Below are 20,144 nucleotides of genomic sequence, written 5' to 3'. Positions count from 1 at the left end.
TTCAGACATTCATTAGAAAAACTCTAATATAGAAAGAATTTTGAAGTTTTTCCATAGCCTCAAAGAATGCATTAAAAACAAGAGCGGTTTTGCCCTTGTACCTTTTGTGTGCGTGGCGGGGGCGGGGAGCGTGCGTGAAGTAAGTATTAATCCTGCTGAGATTAACAGCACTGCCCACAAAAGTAGTTCAGTGTGACTAGCTCAGCTAATGTCATTATTCTTGTCTTAATCCTAGGGAAAAATGCGCCACCTGCTGCGTATCCTGAAGGTGGACTTAGGCTGCACATCCAAGGAAAACTTAGTAAAGCTGGATGATGTCGATATGCTGAATTTACTGGGTTTTGAACAGGCTGAGGACTCAGAAGAAAATCATCATAAAAGTAACCACGATGCCACAATTCAACAGGAGCGTCAGCAATACCAAAAAGCTTTGGATATGTTACTGTCCGTACCGAAGGGTGAGAACGAGAAACTCTCCTCACCGGATGAATTTTTCCTGCCCGTCTACAAATCGAAGTATTCAGAAGGGGTTATAATTCAACAAGTGAATGATGAAGCAAATCCCGGACCTTCAATTTCGGATGAAAAAAATTCAAGTGTCTCAGACAGTTTAACAGACCAAGAAACCTCTGTGAATGTCATTGAAGGCGACAGTGACACTGAAAAGGTGGAGACCTCGAATGAATTATGTTGTGTGAGCCCGGAACTCTCCCCGTCCCTTCGGCTTCTCGGTGTCCAAGGTGACAACAGTCGTGACATGGAAGGACCAACTCTTAAAATCATGGAAATGAGCATTGAGGATTGCCCTTTGGATATTTGATCTTCATTAATAAATACCCCAAATGACCAATCATCCAGTGTTCCTTTTCTCCCATTTTTTTCTCTTTTATATATTAAGATTTCTGTATTTGCTTTCTATGCTCTATAATAAATTACCATAAATTTGCAGCTTCAAACTACACACATGTATTATTTATCCCACAATGGGTGTGGAGCAAGAGTCTACACAACTTAGACGTGCCTGCTCTGGGTCTCTCAAGGCTACAATTCAGGCGTCAGTTGGGCCTGTGGGCTAATTTGGAGGCTTGACTGGGGCGAGAGTCTGCTTCAGACTCCTTTCAGTTGTTGGCAGAATTCCTTTCCCTTTGGCCATCAGCTGCCCTCAGCTTCTAGAGGCTGTCCACCGTTCCCTCCCATGCGGCCCCCTCTGCAGGCAGCTCACAATGTGGCTGCTTGCTTCTTTAAGGCTAACGGGAGAGAGACCGCTAGTGAGATAGAGTCCCATATCAACGATGCAACCACAGGAATGACCTTCCATCATTAGAAGGAAGTCATAGGTGCTGCCCACGCTTGAGGGGTGCAGATATTATACACGGGTATGGAAGGTGAGAATCACTGCGGTCTCGCTAGGATCTGTTGGCCCCAATTTCTAAAGTTGCTTTTCGGGGGAGCGTGTTTCACCCAGACCTAAGTGATTTTGTATGCAGTGGGAAATGGTTTATGATCTGGCACGGATTTCGAAACATTAAGCCTGGTCTCTAATCTCTTTAATTTCTTCTTTCTCACTTTCCTGCAGTATCTAAAGCTTCAAGGACTTTCTAGTTATCAGTGAACTAGAACAGTATGTCATCTATGTGAAAAAGTGTCCCTTCTTACGAGGGCAGACATTCTATCAACCTAGTCTGATACTCTCCTCTCGCTTTTGTACCCACGAGCGGGGATCTTGGCTATTAAGATCTGCCTCAGAAGACTTCCCTCTATTCATGTCTTTTCAGCCGCTTACAATAATGTAACTGAATAATGATAACCCAGATATTCTTTTCTTTCTTTTTTTTTTTTTTTACGTTTATTCAGTTTTGAGAGACAGAGCACACGCGCAGGAGGAGCAGAGAGGGAGACAGAATCCAAAGCAGGCTCCAGCCACTGAGCTGTCAGCGCAGAGCCCGAAGCGGGGCTGAAACCCACGAACCGTGAGATCGTGACCTGAATCGAAGTTGGCCCCTTAACCAGCCGAGCCACTCAGGCGCCCCAGTCGCCCAGATGTTCTAAAAACTTAGCACCGGCCTCTAAGCATCCTGGTCTTTAACTCGGGCTTTTACCATCCCCTGTCCAGACCAGTGTTTCCACAAAGGCAGTGCACACCACTGAGGTATTCGAGCTGATTTCTGGTGCCAAGTGGGTGACAGGTCTGTCTCGCTCATGGGAAGCTGTCACCGCTGTGTTCACGATTCAGGCTCAGGGACAAGCTGCAGAGTGCAACACGGTGGGGCTGAGCACCCAACCCACTTCCCCCTAGTGTCTTATGCCCGAGTCACCCCCGGGCTGCAGCCCTTCCTCAGCCACACCTCCCCCTCAGCTCCCACCTGTGCAGTTCTTCCCCTTAACCTTCTGAGCGACGCCTCCCTTTCCCATCCCACAGTCCTTTTCGACCTCCTGAAATATCCTCAACCCTAGGCTTGGCTCCCAGCCTGGGCCTCCCCATCAGTCATCTCTCCCCCTCTCCGTTCTTGGGCGCCATCCCTCTCTCGGCCTCCAGGGCTCCTTTCTTCAGTCCCAGCCTCTCCGCCACAAATCCCTTACCCCACGACCCAGGCAGCTACCTCAGACTCGCGGCCCCGCCTCAAGTCCTCCCTTTGCTGCAGCTGCCGTCCTGCTGGCGCTCCACTTTGGGAGCCTTGGGCCCGGCCCTGTCGCTGCCTGCCTGCTTTGCCAGATCTGCTCTTCTCCGCCAAGTCTGGGCACAGCTTTTTGTCTCTAGGACCATCACCCATCCTAATTTTTGTACTTTTTAGGGTGTTTTGTTGTCGTAGTCCTCGGGTTTCCCTTGAAAATTCAAGTGTAGAGGGGCGCCTGGGTGGCTCAGTGGGTTAAGCACCTGACTCTTGACCTCAGCTCAGGTTTCGAGCTCAAGGTCGTGAGTTCAAGCCCTGCGTTGGACTCTGTGCTGCACATGGGGCCCACTTGAATGATAGTACAATAAAATGCAGGTTGAGAAAGATTTGTTGGTTTAAAGAAATATCAAGAATGGTTCTTGGATACGGTAAAAGTCGTGCAAAGGTGAGAAGTGAATGTTAAGTTTGGGAAACACTGGCTTAGCATCCTTGTCTCTCTCTCTGCCTCCTCCCGCCGTCCATCCTCCCCTCTGCTCGCAGAGGCTCGATGGGTGAGCCTTTCGACACAGACTGCCTGGGGTTTGATCCTTGGGAGCCGTGACCAGAACCCAGGGCGGCCTCAGTGGTTGACCGCGGTGAACTTCCAGGGCCTTCGCTGCAAGGCTGTGAGAACTAAATAGGTCGTGCGAGAAATATTCAGTCGCTGTCACCCTAAAACAGACCATGTCACCACTCCCTTCAACAACAAAAACCTTTGAGAGTTTCCTCTTGCCGACAAGATAAAGCCCAGGTCCCTTTGCATTTTTTACAAAGTTATGTTTTCCTTCCCAGCTCATCCCTTGCCATCGTCCACCAAGTATCCTAAGTGTCTAGAACATCAAATGACTTGTTCTTTATTGCAAAGCTTCTCTCTCTGTCTCTCTCTCCCCCCTCCCTCCCTCTCTCTCCCACCCTTTGTACTCGCTACCTGCTCTGAATGCCATTTCCCCTGTGCTGCTCTCTTGGGCCTTCCCTGACAGTCCAGATTTTAACACAGGGAGACCCTGCCTGATTTCCCCACTTGTCCCACCCGCTGTGGGATCCGGGCTCTCTCAGATCTATAGCGGGAATTGTCATGCTGTTTATGTGCCCAGTTTCTCTTCCATCTAGACTGTGGACTTCTCAAGATGAGGGACTTACTTCTCTTTGGATCCCAGGTCTTTGCCTCCGCTTGAGAATGAACGTATTTGTTCATGGAGGGAGACAGTTGGAGCTAGAGGACGGGGTTGGCCACAGGTGAGAACAGGACAGAACTTTCCTCTCTCCTCTTTACACTCAGAAAGTGTCAATTCCCCATGGGAGGGAGAATGTAGCAAATTGCTAAATTACAAGAAAATTTCCTCATTTGCTCACATTTTAGATGGTATAAAATGTAAACTAGCATCTTCCCTTTAAAAACTCACATTTCTTCCCCCCCCCCCCCCCCCCCCCAGTGAAGCCACTCAGAAAAGACTCAGAGCAGCTTTTATGGGGCAAGACTATGATTTGCCAAGTGGATCAATCGGCTGCCAGTGACTTAATTTACTCTGGGCCCTGGTTTGTTTGGACTAGATGAGACAAAGGTTTTAGTTTTAATATGCCCAAATTAGCCTTGGCTTAATTCTTCAGGGCTTTAGAAATTATAATTGAAAGAATATCTTGGGGGCGCCTAGGTGGCTCGGTTGGTTAAGCGTCCAACTCTTGATCTCAGTTCAGGTCACAATCTCGTGGTTTGTGAGTTTGAGCCCCACACCGGGCTCTGTACTGATGGTGCAGACCCTGCTTGGGATTGTGTCTCCTGTCTGCCTCTCTGCTCTCTCAAAATAAATAAACATTTAAAATTTTTTAATTAAAAAAAAAAGCCACATAAGATCTAAAAGCAGTGGTAACTGTTGACCCTTCCTTCACGTGCTAATATGGATGGCCCTGGACAGCAGTCCCCTGGACGCAGGCCACCGCCTAATAAGTTGCTTTTCCCAGATGTTTTAAAAGCAGCAGATTTCACCTAATGATGACATAGCCCCAAAGAACAAATCCACGTTTAATTTTCGGCCCGGAAGAAGATACTTTTGAGATGACATAAGTAAAGGTTTGCTCCAAAGCCAACCTTTTGCCTCAGGAATTTCATCTTGCACCAACATTCAAGTTAGGAGATGAAAACACCCAGCCGTTCCGGTGGATTCCATACCCACCTAGTTCTTTCAAGATTCTACAATCGGTGAGCTGATTTCCCCCCCGAAAGGAAGAATGTACTGTTGTGCTCATTTTCTTTTGCTGCTGTAACAGTCACCACAAACTTAGTGGCTTAAAGAAAGCTTTATCATCTTACAGTTCTGGAAGCCAGAAGTCCTACAAACTGCTGCCGGGGCTGACCTCTTCTTGCAGGCTGTAGCCTTGCTTCTTCCAGCTTCCAGAGGCCGCCCACCCCTCCTCCACTTGCAACCCCTTCCCGCATCTTGCAGGCCAGCTGCGTGGCATCTTCAACCCTCCCGCACCCTCCTCTGCTTCTGTCACCACATCTCACACTGTGGCTCTCCTGCCTCCCGCTTAGTCCCTCGTGGCTAGTTTGGGCCCACCCGGATGACCCGACTCCCCATCTCAAGGACCTTAACCACATCTGTAAAGTCCCTTTTGCCCCGGAGGGTGCCGTTCCCGTTTGCCTGGATAAGGAATACCGACCTGAGGGGCTGTGGACCACCCGCAGCTTTTTAAAGCCCTGAAGGGGGCGGTTTTCACCCTTTGATGTACATCACAATCACCTGGAGAATTTGGGCCCCATCTCCCTAGCTTCGGGTTCGGAATTTTCGGACCTGGGATGACCTTTGAGAATTTGAATTTCTAGTAAGTTTCCAGCGCTGCTGTTGCTGGTCTAGGGAAAAAAAACCCCACTAACAAATGCGGTGGACATTTGACAAATAACATCAAGTTCCACTACAGGGGAGCTCTGTCAACCTGCTGGGAAGTGGATATCATTGGGAGGCACGTCAACAATTTTTTTTTTTTAACGTTTATTTTTTGAGAGAGACAGAACATTAGCAGGGGAGGGGCAGAGAGAGAGGGAGTCACAGATTCCAAAGCGGGCTCCAGGCTCCGAGCTGTCAGCACAGACCCCGATGCGGGGCTCGAACTCACGAACCACGAGATCATGATCTGAGTCGACGTCAGACACTTAACCGACTGAGCCACCCAGGTGGCCCAACAAATGTTTATTCTTCAAGTATATTAATTGTTCCATAAATGCCCTGGTTAGTGAAGCTGGCTATTTGGCAAGATGCATTGTAAACATTTTTTTTTTTTTTTTTTAAAGAGAGAGAGCATGAGCAGGGCTGAGGGGCATAGGGGGAGAGAGGGAGAGGGAAAGAGTGAGAGAGCAAGAGAGCGAGAGCGACAGAGTACCTTAAACAGGCTCCACATTCAGTGCGAGTGACCCTGGGAACATGACCCTCAGCTGAAATCAAGAGTCAGACGCTCCACCCACTGAGCCACCCGGGTGCCCCAGCAAGATGCATTCTGTCTTCTAAGTGATCCATTACTACGGAGATAGGTGATGACAGACTGGCATCTACTCCCAGAAACATCTAAGGTTTGGTACCTTATTTGAAATAACCCAATGGGGAAATGGGACTAATTATGTGCCTCTATGCAATAAGATCTAAAGTGACAAAAACTCCAGCAAAATAGCCTTAATTGTACTAATACAATCACACGTGAGTTGTATCTTCAATATTTATTTTTATGGCAAAAACACACTAATACATTCATTTCACATATATTACAGTCATCCAAACTTTTTGCCCATTAAATGTACACAATTTTACAAACCAATGAGTTTAGAAGAATTAAGATCTTCTGATTATACGTTTTTACATTATTGATCTTCAGACAGCACTTAAAATTGCTTTTTAAACCAGAAAACAATACTAGGCAACTCTTTATACTCACATGTCAAAAAGGTGCAATTTCCCAGTGCATTGCTTGAATTAGAGGGCAACTTTCTAAGAAAATGTTATTTCATATAAATTTCCTCCAAATTTTGGGTTTATTAGGTCTGTTAAAGCCATATTAACGTCTGTTGGAATTTTTACTTAAATAGACGTGTTATCTAGATGTTTATTTTTAAACTATGCTCTGCTAAATTTACTATGGGTAGGGTTTGGATTGCTTCCGTTTTTAACCAGATCATACAACTCAGAAATATACAACAAATTTCTGGCTTGTTACAGTGTATTTCTTCATCTGAGCCAAACAGTACCTTTATAATTCAGAATATTTCCTTCAATTAAGCACAATAGAATTAAACACGGGCATTTTCATAGGAAAATATTTAACATTTGCCTGATAAAAATCTGTTTTATATCATAAATGTAAAAAATTACATGAGACTACAGTAAAAAATATATATTCCAATGGCCCAGTGACAATCTTTTGAGTAAGGTGTGTATCCAAGCTTTTAAAAAGGCTTGAGGGGCGCCTGGGTGGCTCAGTCGGTTAAGTGTCCGTCTTCGGCTCAGGTCATGATCTCTCGGTCCGTGAGTTCGAGCCCCGCGTCGGGCTCCGTGCTGACCGCTCAGAGCCTGGAGCCTGTTTCGGATTGTGTCTCCCTCTCTCTCTGCCCCTCCCCCACTCATGCTCTGTCTCTCTCTGTCAAAAATAAACATTAAAAAAAATTTTTTTAATCCAGTCTGGACCAAGCTTGTCACCTCTGGAGAATATTTAGTTTTTCAGGCTATTTGTTGGGCTGAACCAGTATTTGCACTGGTTTTTATTCCAGTAAAACTGCAAAACCTTTAGATCCTTTCAGGATATTTAAGATCAAATTACATTTTGAAAAATACCATGATAAAATAAGTAAAAAGCTTTGTCTCGTTCAGGGGTCCATTAATTTGAAGTGATTTCCAATAGTGTGATAGCATACGACCTGTGCTATTTTTTCTACTGCAAAATGAGTGAGCTTATACCCCTCATTCATTTGTTCAGATTTGCTCAGCTGACAAACGAGCGGGTTGACATGGAAAGCCAGTTGTCATTAATTCTGTACTAGTCTCATCAACCTCATTAACCCAAATTGAGGCCAGATTCATGTTCTGGTTAAACCGGATAATCCACCCTTCTGAATTTCTCTGGCAGTCACACGCTTGCTCCTAAGAGCGAATACTGTCGACTTTTTCCCACGAGGTTTTAGAGTGTGAATTTAAGATCCACATGCACACTTAAAATGTCCATAGTATACACATTTGACAACTTACGTAGGGTAGTGGGGTTTTTGCACAGCTGAAGAACGAACCAGTTCAGTGCAAATTGCACGTTTATCAGCGTGACATCGTGTACTGCTGTAGCCAGTGGAGGATACGCTATATTCCAGATTTAGAGCCAAGGGCTTTTAGGGATTTTAAGTCTTTTTACGATACAGACCACGAAGTCGTTTAATGGAAGCCAAAGAATAACGATCAAAAGATTTACACAGCTAGTTAGTAATTTTCAAAAATTCACAGCCGTACTGCCAGTTCTGCAGCTAGAAGTTCAATTATTCCTTTCTTGTCATCCATTTGTACTTATTTATAATATTAAAGCATAATTTAAAATAAGGAAATGGTTCCTGGCCCTTAACCTGCCAACATACTGAAAGTCCAGCTTTACCCTAGATTTTTGAAAACTCTTTTAATTTCTCAAATACACAGCGTCATTTGGAAACACGACGTGTAGCCAGACCCTACGTTACGTATACCCTTTGCGTGGGAATATTAACCTCGGAACTGCTGCCTCCTGAGCTGGGTGCTGCAGACCTTGGACTTCCCTCTTGGCCCATCCTCTGCTTCCCATGACAATAAAGGGAGGACATTTAAGGGGCGACAGGAAAGGCAGGGGAGTGTATTGCCAATTCACTCCCCTTCACCCCTGCCCTGCCTCACGGGTGGTTTCACAGGGGGCATCCCTGCTCCGTCCCGTTCCGTCCCTTTCCGTCCCGCTCCCTACCCTTCACGGGCCATCCAAGTTTCCGTAACACCGGATGGGACAGTCACTTCTGTGGAGTTTTCTCAGCAAACACTGATCCAGCTGACAACTGCTTGCTGAGTGAGGCTCAGTCCCCACCGAGGGGCGGAGAACTCCTTCTCCGATCTCACCACCAGGGTGCAGCAGGGAGGAAGACTGCTCTCTCCTCAGAGCTCAGATTATGGCCCTTGGCTTCTCCACCACGGTTCACCTTTCAGAGCCCTGACAGTTTCAGCAAGCTTTGGGAGGACAAGCCGAGAAAGTTAACACCCACTTGGAATATGGCTTACAAGGGGGAAATATTACTATATTTCTCAGTAATTCAACACACATACATCTGAACTTTTAGAGCACGATTTTTATTTGGGAACTGCCTGTACTATACAGAAAAGGATGCCACCTTAAACCATCCAAGGACCCGTTCAATTGTTTCTGAGAATCCTTTATCCAATGCGTGCACACCTTAAGCAACTGCACTTTCTGATTTTTCCTGGTTTTTCTATAATTGTAGATACTGGAACAGAGCCCTCGTCTAGAGGAATTGGAAAAACTCATGTTCTTTTGAGAAATGCCTTTTCCACGCAAATTGTTAATGTCCCTATTCCTCTATTTTTGAAATGTCTATCCCTCAGCTCAATAAAAAGCCCCCTCCAATTTAATTTTTAATAGACTTTAAACTGGAAAAAGATAGTTTTAGCTTATTCCACATGAAATCCTGATGGGAAACAAGTTCCCTAAATTTATATACCAAAGAATTCCCTTTAAAAATCTGATTTTAGGGATGCCTGGCTGGCTCAGAGGAGCATGTGACTCTTGATCTCAGGGTTGTGAGCTTGAGCCCCATGTTGGGTGTAGAGATCACTTGAATTAAGTAAACTTTTTAACAAGCCTGATTTTAAAAATGATTTACAATAAACAGTAATTCTTGTTTCCATTTGTTCGTGCAAATCTCAAGCCTGTTCCTAAGGTACAGCTGACCTCCAATTGTAGATTTTAAAACATACAAAGTTTTATATTATATATGTTATATATGTACATTTGTATTTTCTTAATGTTGTGAATATTAACATGTCAACCCATCTGAAGGAGCGGTTTTCTTGTGACAACAAAAGCTTTAGGGGCGCCTGGGTGGCTCAGTCGGTTGAGCGTCTGACTTCAGCTCAGGTCATGATCTCACAGTTCATGAGTTCGAGCCCCGCGTCGGGCTCTGTGCTCACAACTTGGAGCCTGGAGCCTGCTTCCGATTCTGTGTCTCCCTCTCTCTATCCCTCTCCCCCTCACGCTCTCTGTCTCTCAAAAATAAACATTAAAATAAAAAAAAAAAAAGTTTCAAAAAAAAGTTGGCTCTGCTCTGCTGCTCTCATCACTCGGTCCTACAGCCTGACACTCCTCTGTGTTTCTGTTTAGACCTTACTCTTTCTGGGAGCTTCTAAGGAAGCCTAAGTCCACCTTCTGTTTTATTTCTGCCAAAGGGTTTTAAAGGCTAAATACTAGGGCTTTCAAGGTATTTCACAGTAGGTGTTCCAGGAAAAAAGTGATTAACCGTGACTACAATTAACTTTCCAAATGAATACTTTCTGTGCTCAAAACTCTCAGGGAGAACATTTCATCAAGAGACTAGGGGGCGCCTGGCTGGTCCAGTCGGGAGCAGTGTGTGGCTCTTGGTCTCGGGGTCGTAAGTTTGAGCCCCACGTTGGTGTAGAGATTACTTAAAAATAAAAATCTTTTTTAAAGACCCCACTAATCAGGAAGACTGATGCCAGAGATGCCAACATTGATCTTCTGGGAAACACCGGCTCATAACTTGCTTTTTGGGGAAATGTACATTTTGGTAATTTTGACACGAAACGTAGAACCTCAAGGGACTAAAAGACACTGAGATACTAAAGCACCGCGGAGGCTGGGCAGACGGCAACATCCTACCAAGTGTCCCTGTTACACAGTTCACTCTGGAAAATCACATCATTTCCAAGTCCAGTAATGTAGATTTATTTTTATCCAGAAGTACTTTGACATTCACTAACTGGAAAAGTTTATTCAAAAGGGACAATAAATTACATGGATCTTAGAAGCTATGTCAAACATGCGACGTTTTAAGAGTGACATTTAAACGGTATGACGCAGCCCTCAAAAGTAATTTTCTTACAGTTATTACAACTGGACGACAAATATACCATATATTACTCTTCAGATTTTTGTTTTACAGTATGTTCTTGTCATTGGGACACTTCAAAATGTGTAAACCTGACAGAAAAGCATTTTAGAAAAAAACGTACCGCGGGAGAAAGAAAGCACTGCAAACGTTCCTGTCCTTTACATGGTGTGGAGACGGGAAACATGACCATAAAAAACTGTTATTCCGCTCTTCTGGGAGCTCTTTGTCAATATTCACACTTGGGTCTACTGTTACTTAAACAGGACTCTTAAAACAACTTCCGGTTTAAAAGGAACATTTTGTCCCTAAGTGAGCGCTTGTGTCCACTTCCACCTCTCGCTTTCATTAGTATCTTGTGAATTTTCCTCTTTGGTGGGTGGTTTCTGGGTGACTTAAGAGATGGGCAGATCCACACCGTATGAAGGAAATCCTGCCTCCCAGGAGACCACACACACTCCGTGGTCACCACAGTGAGTTACGCTGCTTTAGGGGTGAACGGGGGAATCGGAACCACCCCTAGGAGATCCTAAGTAGGGGCAGAACCCTGCATGTGACATTGTGGAAGCTGTGCATTTTACAGACGCAGCCTCAGAAGGAAATACGAGATGGTTCCTCAGGTAAATGTTCCAATCAGTCCTCAGACCTACTCAAGTCCCTCCGTGACAAGGCCATCTTAGCCCGGACCAAAGGCGACACCCTCCCGTCTCTAACTCAGCCTGGTTCTGCCCACCGGCACTCGGTGCATCTGGAAAGGATGGGGGCTGGGGGGAGGGGGGCCCAAGAAGCTAAAACTGACCTCAGGGGTGAAGTCAGGAGGCTGGGGAGCTAAAACCCGAGCACCTCCTGAATACCACAGCAATGCCGGGTGGCCCCACAAGTATGGGCACAGTTTTGGGAAATGAGGTGAAACTATTAGCAACTCTTCCCTTCTTTCAACCAAAAGAAAAGAAAGCCCCTTCAAGGCTTTTGATGGTCACAGAAACCTGACTTTATTTATTAAAAAAGGAGTTGAGGTATAAGAAACTCCAAGGAAAGAGTCACTGACAGGGATGGCTCTTGAATTTCCCGGGGATACCCACCGTCTGGGGGCGGCTCGGCCCCCACCCTCCCAAGCCCCCCCTCTCTCCACCCCAGCCTCACAGTCTCAGTATAGGTAATACTGTACTTTGGCCAAAGGCATCTTGTACTTATGCCAAACTCACTCTTGCCCCAACCATCCTACATACACTTATTCCTTAGCTCTTCCAAAACACTCCTTCTGGAGTAATGTCCACTGTTACTGTTTCATCTGTAAAGCAGCACATGTCAGAACTCAGATCTGTTTTTAATAAAAAAAAGTGCTTAAAACCATCCGATACAATGGTTTTTCAATTCATTTTCAACCAATGAAAAATCGAACTCGTTTGGGTTTACAAATAATACTGAATAAAATGGTGAATCCGATTATTCTCTTACATGTTCAATCATGTGCCTTCATTCATTTCAGTATCTTAATGAGTTGAGATGAACTCTCGTCTGGAAAAAATAGAAGGTACAAATATATAGAATTTTTAGGATAAGAAATTTTCTGAATATAAAAATGCTTTCTATGTTTGAAAATAACACTTCTAGATTCTTCTCGTAGTTTCGGGTTTGGTAACTAAACCGTTAAGTACCCAAGGTTTTTAAGAAGTAACGAGAAACAGCAACATGGTTTTAAATACAAACTTATACAGGAACCGATCACACCTGTGGACCATCCGCCTAGAAAGTTCAAATACTTTAGTTATAAAATAAAATTCCATTATCAAAAACTAGTTTAAGATAGAAATCTATGCGCCTTAATGATTGCCAGAGTTGCCCAGCATAGCTTCAGTAAAACAGAGAATTGTCTGGAAAACACAACCTCCACAAAGTGTGCAAGTACCGCAAATGGGACAGACCGGAGCCGGGCGAGGCCCTGGGAACCGAGTCCTTCTCCCTCAGCATCTTTCCCGGGCCAAGCCTCCCGACTTTGGCCTCCTGCTCGGCACAGTGCCTTCAGTGCCCGTCATCCATTCACACGGCCTCTGGCGGCCCAGGGTGCCGGAGGAAGTAGGAGTTAGGCAAGCACTTCTTTTCGCTGTAAACGCTTCCCATGATCCGGCGGTCCCCGTGACAAGCTGTGGGAGCTCATATGAGCCTTGAGCTTTTCAGGAACTGAATGAGCACTCGGTACACGAACGTGTACTGGCAGAGGGTCTGCACCATCATCATCCTCTGTCGCCTCAGCATGTCCAGCACCCTTGGGATGTCCAGCACCTGGATGGGGAGACAGCCATGAGGGGAATGCACTCCGCTGCGGAGACGGGGCGGGGGGGCGGGGGGGAGCCTGTGCAGAGATCTGGTCAGGAGACGGACAGACGCTCTTTGCTACCTCAGCATCTTCTAGAAGAAGCCCCCTGGGTACTTGTTCAGAAAGAACTATTAGGCCACTGGGTCCTCTCTTCCCCTGGCCTTGGGCCCTGCCCACTTCTCCCCCAGCCGAAGAAGGACAGCAATACCTCGTTGTGTTCCAGACAGGCGATCATGATCTCAGACAAGATGACGACGCCGGTCCTTCCCACTCCTGCGCTGCAATGGACCAGCAAGGGAGGGTTGGGGCTTTTTGGTTCACTGGTACTATTTGTATGGCGTCGAACAGACTGGATCTCTTCGAGGTATGCTGTGAGATGCCAGAAACAGAAACATAATCGGGGATTAAGGCCCATCAAATTGACAATTTTCAGATTATCATCACTGACTGGGAGGACTCTGGATAAAGAGCACCCTGACCACTAACGGACGGTGTGACCTTGGGCGAGTCACTGCCTCTGCCTGGGCTTCCATTTTCTCATTTACAAAATGAAACAGAGGAGGCGGTCTCTCTGAGACCAAATTATACTTCAAAACCTTCTGCTAAGCCTCCCCTAAACACATAAAACCATTACTTTAAAGCAAGTCCAGGAGCACCTGGGTGACTCAGTCAGTTAAGCGTCCGACTTCGGCTCAGGTCACGATCTCACGGTCTGTGGGTTCGAGCCCCGCGTCGGGCTCTGTGCTGACAGCTTGGAGCCTGGAGCCTGCTTTGGGTTCTGTGTCTCCCTCTCTCTCTGCCCCTCCCCTGCTTATGTTCTGTCTCTCTCTCAAAAATAAATATTAAATAAAAATTCAAAATTAGCTCTGAGCCCAGAGCCAGAGTGGAAAATATGCCTTGGGGCACCTGGGTGGCTCAGTTGATTGAGTGTCCGACTTCGGCTCAGGTCATAATCTCGTGGTCTGTGGGTTCCAGCCCTGCATCGGGCTCTGTGCTGACAGCTTGGAGCCTGGAGCCTGCTTCGGATTCTGTGGCTCCTTCTCTCTCTCCCCCTCCCCTGCCTGTGGTCTGTCTCACTGTGTCTCTCAAAAATAAATAAATGTAAAAACACAAACAAATTTAATAATAAGCAGAGGCTGTGCTGGGAATGAAGACACTTACACAAAAACCCCTTGAGGTCCTCCGGACAGCCGTGCTCAGGCCAGTCTGTGTACTGGAGATGCCACACTGTCCTCTCCTGCCCCGTGAGCAGGTGCTTCATCTTTAAGCCGGTGGTGGCGTAGCAGCCAGAGTCCGTGCGGAACCGGGTTGTGATCTTAAACCTCCCGTAGGTGACGGTGTTGTGCCTGGAGCCCAGTCGTGGCCAATACCTGAAGCTCTTCTCCCTTCCGCCCTCCTGGGAAAGACAAGTACGGTCAGGGGCGCCTGGGCGGGCTTCGGCTCGGGTCATGATCTCACGGTTCATGGGTTCAGGCCCCATGTCGGGCTCTGCACTGACAGTGCAGATCCTGCTTGGGATTCTCTCTCTCTGCGCTCTCCCCTGCTCTCGCTCTCTCAAAAACAAACGTTAAAAAACAGACAGACAAACAACAACAACAACAAAATGACAAGTAATGCCAAAACCCAACACAAGATCCAGCAGCGAAGGCACTTCCATACAGGCAGCGTGTCCGAAGTGCAGGGTTAGGGTCCCAGCCCGCCGCCTCCTCTCAGGGTCAGGACTCCCCACGACCCACAGGGACTGTTCTCTGGGGGCTGAGGAAATCAATTAGGAGAAAGGAGCACTCACCTCTTCCGCAGTCACCATGGCTATAATGGCAATTCCCTGTTCCCACACCATCTGCCAGAAATCCTGACAGGTATTCTGTAATGGTCCCTGTGTGGCGATATAATCCCACTCAATTCCACTGACAGAGACCTGAAATTAGAAAAGATTTTTAAAAAATCACTACGTGTGGACATATATGATGTATGCACACACGTATGCATGTAGTTCACGGTGCTACTAAAGAATGAATGGAATTATCAGAATAAAGACTTTTATTCTTTTTTTTTTCCTTATTAATACAATTCCCACGACTACCTGTTTTATAAACCTATGCACTTGAATTCACATAATATTTTTGTGGCCTGGGGCTATCTACTTAACCTGACTCTCTGTTCTCATGTGTAAAATAAAAATATCACGTACCCTCATAGTGATTAGATGAGTCACCTGGCGGGATTAGCTGAGTCAATATATGTGGTGCCTGCACATAATAGGTTCTCAATAAACAGTGGTTATTGCTGCCGTTACGGTTCTTCTTATAAAAATAGTCTCAACATAATAGGATCCTAAAATTCAAACAGTGCTAAACCATGAAGTGCTAAACACGTTGGGAAAAACATTAACAATGAAGCCAAAACCGAGGTTAAATGCCAAATTTCTAGAGAAGAAAAAATATTCCTGCTCAAAGTGGTCTCACCTCTGAACCTGAGTCAAGATCACCCTCCAGAATGACACATAATTTGCACCTAAGATTGCACCTCCTTGGGAACAGGCTAAGGTAATACAGTCAGGAGATCTGGGTTAGACCCTACACGCCCTGACGTCCGGTGACCACAGTGACTGTTTCCCAAGTGCCTGGTGCTATGCTGCCCACACCCTCATAAATCACAGGCACATCCCCTCACTGAGGGCTCACTCTCATGGTGGCAGGTGCCCTGGGAGCTACCAGTCACCACAGTGAATAGCTGTTGGGGGGCGGGGGTTCTGATGGACAGCCTGAGGGGGACGCGTCAGCACTTCTTTATTCAGAGGAAAGTACAAGCAGGTCCCAAGTCCCACGCTAGTAAGTGGGACATCCAGGAATTCTGAAGCTCAGGCACCTTCCTTCGTTCCTCAGCTGGTGTCTGAAGACTTTGAAATAACCCCACAGGACGACGACTTCACTCAGTTCTCATCCATCCATTCACGAGACTAGATGAGTTATTCCACAGAAATGTTCAGTTTTTAAATAAACCATACCCACGTTTCAAAGCACGTGCATAGATTCCCAAAGACCGTCAAGGGTACCAGCCTCCGTGGGCAGATGGTCAGGTCTCTTTTAAAAGCCACCCGTGGGAAGCTGCTTACATCGAATATCACTTGTAAACGAAATAAAATGTGGGAAAGAAGAAAAACACCTGGCCATGGACACTTCCTCCTTCTGTATTAGGAAACTTCTCCTTCCCAAAATGCAAGAACTGGACCTCTAGCCAGCAGAAAACAAAAGGTACGATGACGCAGGAGAGACAGCACCTGGCCTGCCTCGCCTGCCAGCTGGGAATCCTCACTTTTTCCCATTTTAATGGGTGTAACATTAGCCCGGTTAGACAGTGTTACTCAACTTCTAGGGAAAAGGTGTAACTGCTTCTCCCGAGAACAAAATGATGTGCGAAAGCGACTATAGGGAATATGCAGAGAACAGACAGCAGCCTCACGGGGAAAAGCTTCGGCGACACCACCATCAAAATACCCAGACACTCTTGTCACGTGAGAATTAACAGATATATGTGATCAGGAAAAACTAGCAATTCTGCCACTCTGGAGAGAATTCAGGAGCCAGAAAGAGGCCTAGAGATTTAGAAGAACAAAGTCCCAAGGTCAGGGCGAGGAGTGCTCCCTGGGTCCCGGCAACAGTGTTGGGGGCGGAGTGGTTCACCAAAGGGGAAGGGCACATGTGGCCTGGGCTCCAGTGGTAAACACTTCCTACCCAGCCGGGGGAAATGGACTTCCCAGTTTATGACATAATTGGTTACGATGGTTCAAACTAGGTTGATTTTAGAATACACACACGAATACAATTCTTATCATTCTTGTGATTCAACTCACAAATTCACGGCCCGTTTATCACCCTACCCGCTCTGCTCACCTTAATATGAGACGCATTGATGTAGCCGGTATTGTTTTCTTTAGTTGGGACCAGCTCCACTCGGGCATCGTCATAGGGAAGGACATCTTGGAATCGATTTCTTTCTGCATTTTCAGGGAGTCGTGCTGTTGAGCACTCCCCATCAACTAGCCGTTTTTTAAGAATTTTTTCATATTCTGTGAATACCATTCCCTGTTCTAACCGCTGTTCCAGAATTTTACACTGTAAAACGGAATATGTGGAATGAGTGTAGTCACATGTCTAAGCTGCACTCTGATGGCGCATCTGAAATCTTGTTCTCTGCTTCAAGTCTAGCATTATCTGATACTGAAAAGTCTAGGTGAAACCAAAGCTAACTTTTTAACAAGACATAACAATAAGAGTTAAAATAACAAATGAGGGGCACCTGGGTGGCTCAGCTGGTTGAGCTTTGGACTCTTGATGTCAGCTTAGGTCATGATCTCACGGTTTAGGAGTTTGAGCCCCGTGACGGGCTCTGTGCCACCAACGCGGAGCCTACTTGGGATTCTGTCTCCAGCTCTCTCTGCCCCTCCCCCACTCTGTCTCTATCTCTGTCAAGATAAATAAACTTTTTTTTTTAATGTTTATTAAGAGAGAGAGAGAGACACAGAATCTGAAACAGGTCCCACGCTCTGAGCTGTCACCATAGACATAGGGCTCGAACCCTGAATGGTGAGATCACGACCTGAGCTGACGTTGGATGCTCAACCAACTGAAACACCTGGGCGCCCCAAAAAAATAAACTTCAAAAAAATAAATAAATGACAAATGAAATAACCTTGTTGGTGAGAAGCAGAATGCAGAGTTCTGTTTAAAGGTGAAAACTGGCCTAACATAATTTGTTGAACTCATTTTCTCTAAATCTACGGTTGATTTTGTAGTTCCTAAGAGACAGAAAAATTCTCCTGGAGAACAGTAAACCCTAGAGTAGACGAATCAATTCCAATCTCTATGAACAAATGCTTCAATGTTCTAATCAACGATACACAAAAACTGAAAAAAAAAGAATATTCAAAATTATCTCCATGGTCCAGTTGTAAGCAAAGGAATCTTTTTACTTAGCATTAATTCATGCCTGTCTGATTTTGATGTAATAAAACCTCACAGCAAATATTATCTTGGTCACAAAGAAAGTCGTGAAACACTCAGTAACTGTTTACTCTTGAGGTACATTTTCAGTACAATGAAAGCAGTCAGAGTCTCATGTGCACATGTACTGGCAGATCTCCTCTAATTTAAAGCCATCAAATATCAAGACTGCTGTAGATGGCTGGAAGAAGGTCAAGAATAACATTCAGAAACAAGCAAAATCAACATTTACTCTAAAGTTATCTGTTAGATTTGCCTCAATAACACTCATTTGTGATGATTAAATGTATTCGAAAATTCACTAACATCTCAAGAAGGCATTTTGTAGCATTATATGGATGGCCCCAGAGGAGGCATACCGGGTCCTTATGTCTCGTACGTACCCTCTCGTCATTGGTGGCTCTGGCAGGCACTTCCTTTCCTTCATCCGGCAGAGGCAGTCGAGACAGGGAGAGTCCATTTAGGGCAGCCAATTTGAGAGGACCAATTTTTTTTGCATCTACCCGGCTCTTTTTCATTCCCTATAAAAATATTTGTATGTATATATGAAATATACACAAATACAACCCCCGTGAAAAGAAATTCCAACGGACTGAAGACTGGAAACAAATGGAAGGAGTGTTCAACCACAGGAGAGATTATTCTCCACACACACACAACAAACATTGGGAGGAAGACATTCCTTTCAAGGCCAGAGCCCTGATAAGTCTTCCAGATAGATTTTGAAATGCAATTGGTTTCAAGGCTCTGTTGTAATGTAAGGTGAGGCTCCAGGCAGACAGCATTCCTTCAAAGAGCTCCCAAATTTCAAAACATGACACACACACAAATCAGTGGCCGTCCACAAAAAGGGTTTTAAATGCAGTTGTGTGATTGCCAATAGGCTTCTGTAATTTTTTAGAAATATATATTAGCTCTTTAAATCATTCTGAAAAAACATGTTTTCTGCACTCACCCTCTCTATTCTATTCTACCTTCTGCTGCAGACTTGTGTGACCTGGGCTGGATCACGACACCTCTCAGAACTGCACGTTTTTAACCAGGAAAATGAAACAGCACCGAGAGCTCCATCGTGTCACGCCAGGGGGCTGGGGGGCACAGGACAGGCTATCTGCCTCCTGAAAATGTGTGTTTCCTAAAGTGACTACTAACGTAATGATCTTCCTCTCTAAGGCAGACAAGCCCGGGACCACCAAGTCTACTCAGATATTCTACACTCAGAAGCCATAATAATTACAACAGTGGCCCTCGTTTGACAGAAATGGTTTTCTCAGTTGTCTCACAAGGAAATGAGTTTTATTCCAGCTCTACCAGCCAGGGAGGGAGAGGAGGGGAGGGAGGAAGGCTAAAAGGCCACTGCATAGGCTAAAATGTCAGGATTCTGCCTTGTGCAGGAAACCCCAGGATGCTGCTGTCTAACAACTGGCAGGGGGGCTGGGGAGGGGCTTATAAAGTCTGCCAGTTTCCACGGTGCAAATACGCCCACCACGGCCAATTTCAAGCTGCCAACATAACATCAAGTGGCTCACAAGACTCCTGAAAATTCAAGCCCGCTCTCGCCAGCCAGTACGAGGTGGCTCCAGCTGTTCTCTGCCTGAGAATGAGCCAGAAGGGCCCACTGCACCACATGCCGGATAAAACTGACTGCGTGGAAGGTCAGTTCTAAAGCCAGTATTTGAAGAAAGGCGCACAGAGTCTAAGCTAGTACTGTCCTCAGAGTACAGACACATGGTGTTCGGGGCACAGCTGCACCATGGTTTGTGTGAGAACCGCCACCCAGACTGGGGCTGCACAGGAGGAAAATCTGTCCCTAGCAATGGGAGGAGCACTCTAACCAGCCCACTGGTTTTCAGATAACAATCAAGTTCCTGGAGGTGGAGAAGGGTGGAGAACTCTCAAATGTTTCTGCTTGTCTGCAATTTAGTTCATTGTTTTTAATATTAATACTAAACTCCCATAACCTCAATTCTCATTGGGATGTGGACTAAGTTTGTTGGATGATGAAGATAATGGCAACCCCACGTTACTATGGGGAGTCTCAGGGGCTTAGC

General features: G+C 45.8%; 2 protein-coding genes across 7 annotated transcripts in view; one reads left to right on the top strand and one right to left on the bottom strand.

The window, feature by feature from the left end:
• The window catches only part of SPATA7 (spermatogenesis associated 7), a 40,353-nt gene extending 39,500 nt beyond the window's left edge, over positions 1-853 (top strand). For all 4 annotated transcript variants that reach the window (XM_049612373.1, XM_049612369.1, XM_049612371.1 and 1 more), the window contains one exon: positions 236-853. In XM_049612373.1, coding sequence (XP_049468330.1) covers positions 236-820 — 585 coding nt within the window. In that variant the 3' untranslated portion in view covers positions 821-853. The remainder of the gene's footprint in view (positions 1-235) is intronic.
• Positions 854-6,342: 5,489 nt separating this feature from the next.
• PTPN21 (protein tyrosine phosphatase non-receptor type 21) overlaps positions 6,343-20,144 on the bottom strand; it is an 86,904-nt gene continuing 73,102 nt past the window's right edge. For 2 of the 3 annotated variants that reach the window (XM_049612366.1, XM_049612367.1), the window contains exons 14-19: positions 18,477-18,614; positions 16,984-17,205; positions 14,880-15,008; positions 14,252-14,486; positions 13,299-13,459; positions 6,343-13,056 (exon numbers count right to left, since the gene is read on the bottom strand). In XM_049612366.1, the coding sequence (XP_049468323.1) occupies positions 12,928-13,056; positions 13,299-13,459; positions 14,252-14,486; positions 14,880-15,008; positions 16,984-17,205; positions 18,477-18,614 (1,014 nt within the window). In that variant the 3' untranslated portion in view covers positions 6,343-12,927. The remainder of the gene's footprint in view (positions 13,057-13,298; positions 13,460-14,251; positions 14,487-14,879; positions 15,009-16,983; positions 17,206-18,476; positions 18,615-20,144) is intronic. The other variant, XR_007453628.1, reaches the window with a different exon arrangement.

The sequence above is a fragment of the Panthera uncia genome, assembly GCF_023721935.1.
Source record: "Panthera uncia isolate 11264 chromosome B3 unlocalized genomic scaffold, Puncia_PCG_1.0 HiC_scaffold_1, whole genome shotgun sequence".
Taxonomy (NCBI): Eukaryota; Metazoa; Chordata; class Mammalia; order Carnivora; family Felidae; genus Panthera; species Panthera uncia.
This window is presented reverse-complemented; position numbering and strand designations above follow the sequence as displayed.